The 1,352-nt window shown below is 54.7% G+C and overlaps 1 protein-coding gene across 1 annotated transcript in view; it reads left to right on the top strand.

Moving 5' to 3' along the window:
- Positions 1–1,352, top strand: part of LOC122548164 — a gene marked incomplete at its 3' end in the record, with an annotated part of 23,265 nt that overhangs the window by 9,454 nt on the left and 12,459 nt on the right. The window contains exon 2 of the mRNA XM_043686718.1: positions 945–1,086. Coding sequence (XP_043542653.1) covers positions 950–1,086 — 137 coding nt within the window. The remainder of the gene's footprint in view (positions 1–944; positions 1,087–1,352) is intronic.

Here is a 1,352-nt window from a genome sequence, read left to right as displayed (position 1 = left end):
GGGGGGGGGGGGGGGGGGGGGGGGGGGGGGGGGGGTGTACTCGCTGCAGGATTCCCAGCCTCTGACCTGCTGTTGTGTTTATACGATGACTGCAGTTGGGTGTCTGGTCAACGGTAACCCCCAGGATGGTGATAGTGGGGGGGGGGATTCAGTGATTGAATGTCAAGGGGCGGTGGTTAGATGGTCTCTTACTGGCGTTCAGTTGCATTTCGGCTCAAGAGAGTGACCAACGAGTGGAGGTCATTGAGGGGTCAGTCAGAAACCCTGAAAACACTTAACCTGCAGGAAAGGACTCAATATAAATGGCCAAATTAAAAGCAGTCACTCCCCTTTGTCGAAGGGTTAATAAAAAAGGAGGGAATAACTTTAAAACGGAAGGGGATTTGAGGGAGACCTTGCTCCCCCAGAGCTTCATGGGGGTGTGGAATAAATCGATTGGTCATTCCCCAATCGAGAGGGTTGGCTGATGAGAGTGGTGTTCAGCAGATTGGGGACGGTACTCATTGGAACTGAGAAAGAATAAGAGGGGAGGGGGTTATAACACGATGTCGGGAATGGATGAGATGGAAGCAGGGATGCTGTTTCCGCTGGTGCCTGAAACTAAAACAAAGGGGCACAGCCCTCAAAATGAAGGGGGAGGAGATTTGGGACTGAGCTCGGGAGGAACATCTTCCCCCAGAGGGGTGTGAATCTGTGGAATCGCTCTACCCAGGGAAGCAGATGAGGCTAGCCCCGTTGAACGTTGGTAGATCTTTGACCAGGACAGGAATTAAAAGGGGGCGGGTTTTAGGAGCTGAGTCCATAACAGGATCAGCCCTGATCTGATCGATTGGTAGAGGGGCCGAATGGCCTACTCCCGCTGGTATTTCTGTGACATTGACGGCTTGGGATTTCTCTCTCTCTCTCTCTCTCTCTCTCACACACACACACACACAAACACACAGCGCTGATGGATAAGTCAAGCCCTCCGTTCGAGAGTTGCTGTCTCCGGGTCACTCAGCAAGAAGTGAAGCCCGGACACTTCAACAGGTTCCAGAAGAGTTATCGAAAGGTCCAGGAGTGCGGGACATCGCAGGCGGCTGTGCTGTGAGTGTGGACCACCTCAGGACAGACTGACCCCCTCTCCCCCCCCGACATCACACACTCCCCAGGACAGGGACAGCACGGGGTTAGATACAGAGTAAAACTCACTCTACACTGTCCCCCATCAAACATTCCCAGGATAGAGACAGTGTGGGGTTGATGGAGGGTGGTGATGGGGGAGGGGAGTGACGGGGGAGGGTGGGTGATGGAGGGGGTGACGGGGAGGGTGGGTGAGGCAGAGGGTGATGAGGCAGGGGGTGACGGGGGAG

Source organism: Chiloscyllium plagiosum, unplaced genomic scaffold (genome assembly GCF_004010195.1).
Source record: "Chiloscyllium plagiosum isolate BGI_BamShark_2017 unplaced genomic scaffold, ASM401019v2 scaf_7307, whole genome shotgun sequence".
NCBI classification, from domain to species: Eukaryota; Metazoa; Chordata; class Chondrichthyes; order Orectolobiformes; family Hemiscylliidae; genus Chiloscyllium; species Chiloscyllium plagiosum.
Note: the sequence above shows the minus strand (reverse complement) of the source record. Positions and strands in the feature narration are given on the sequence as shown.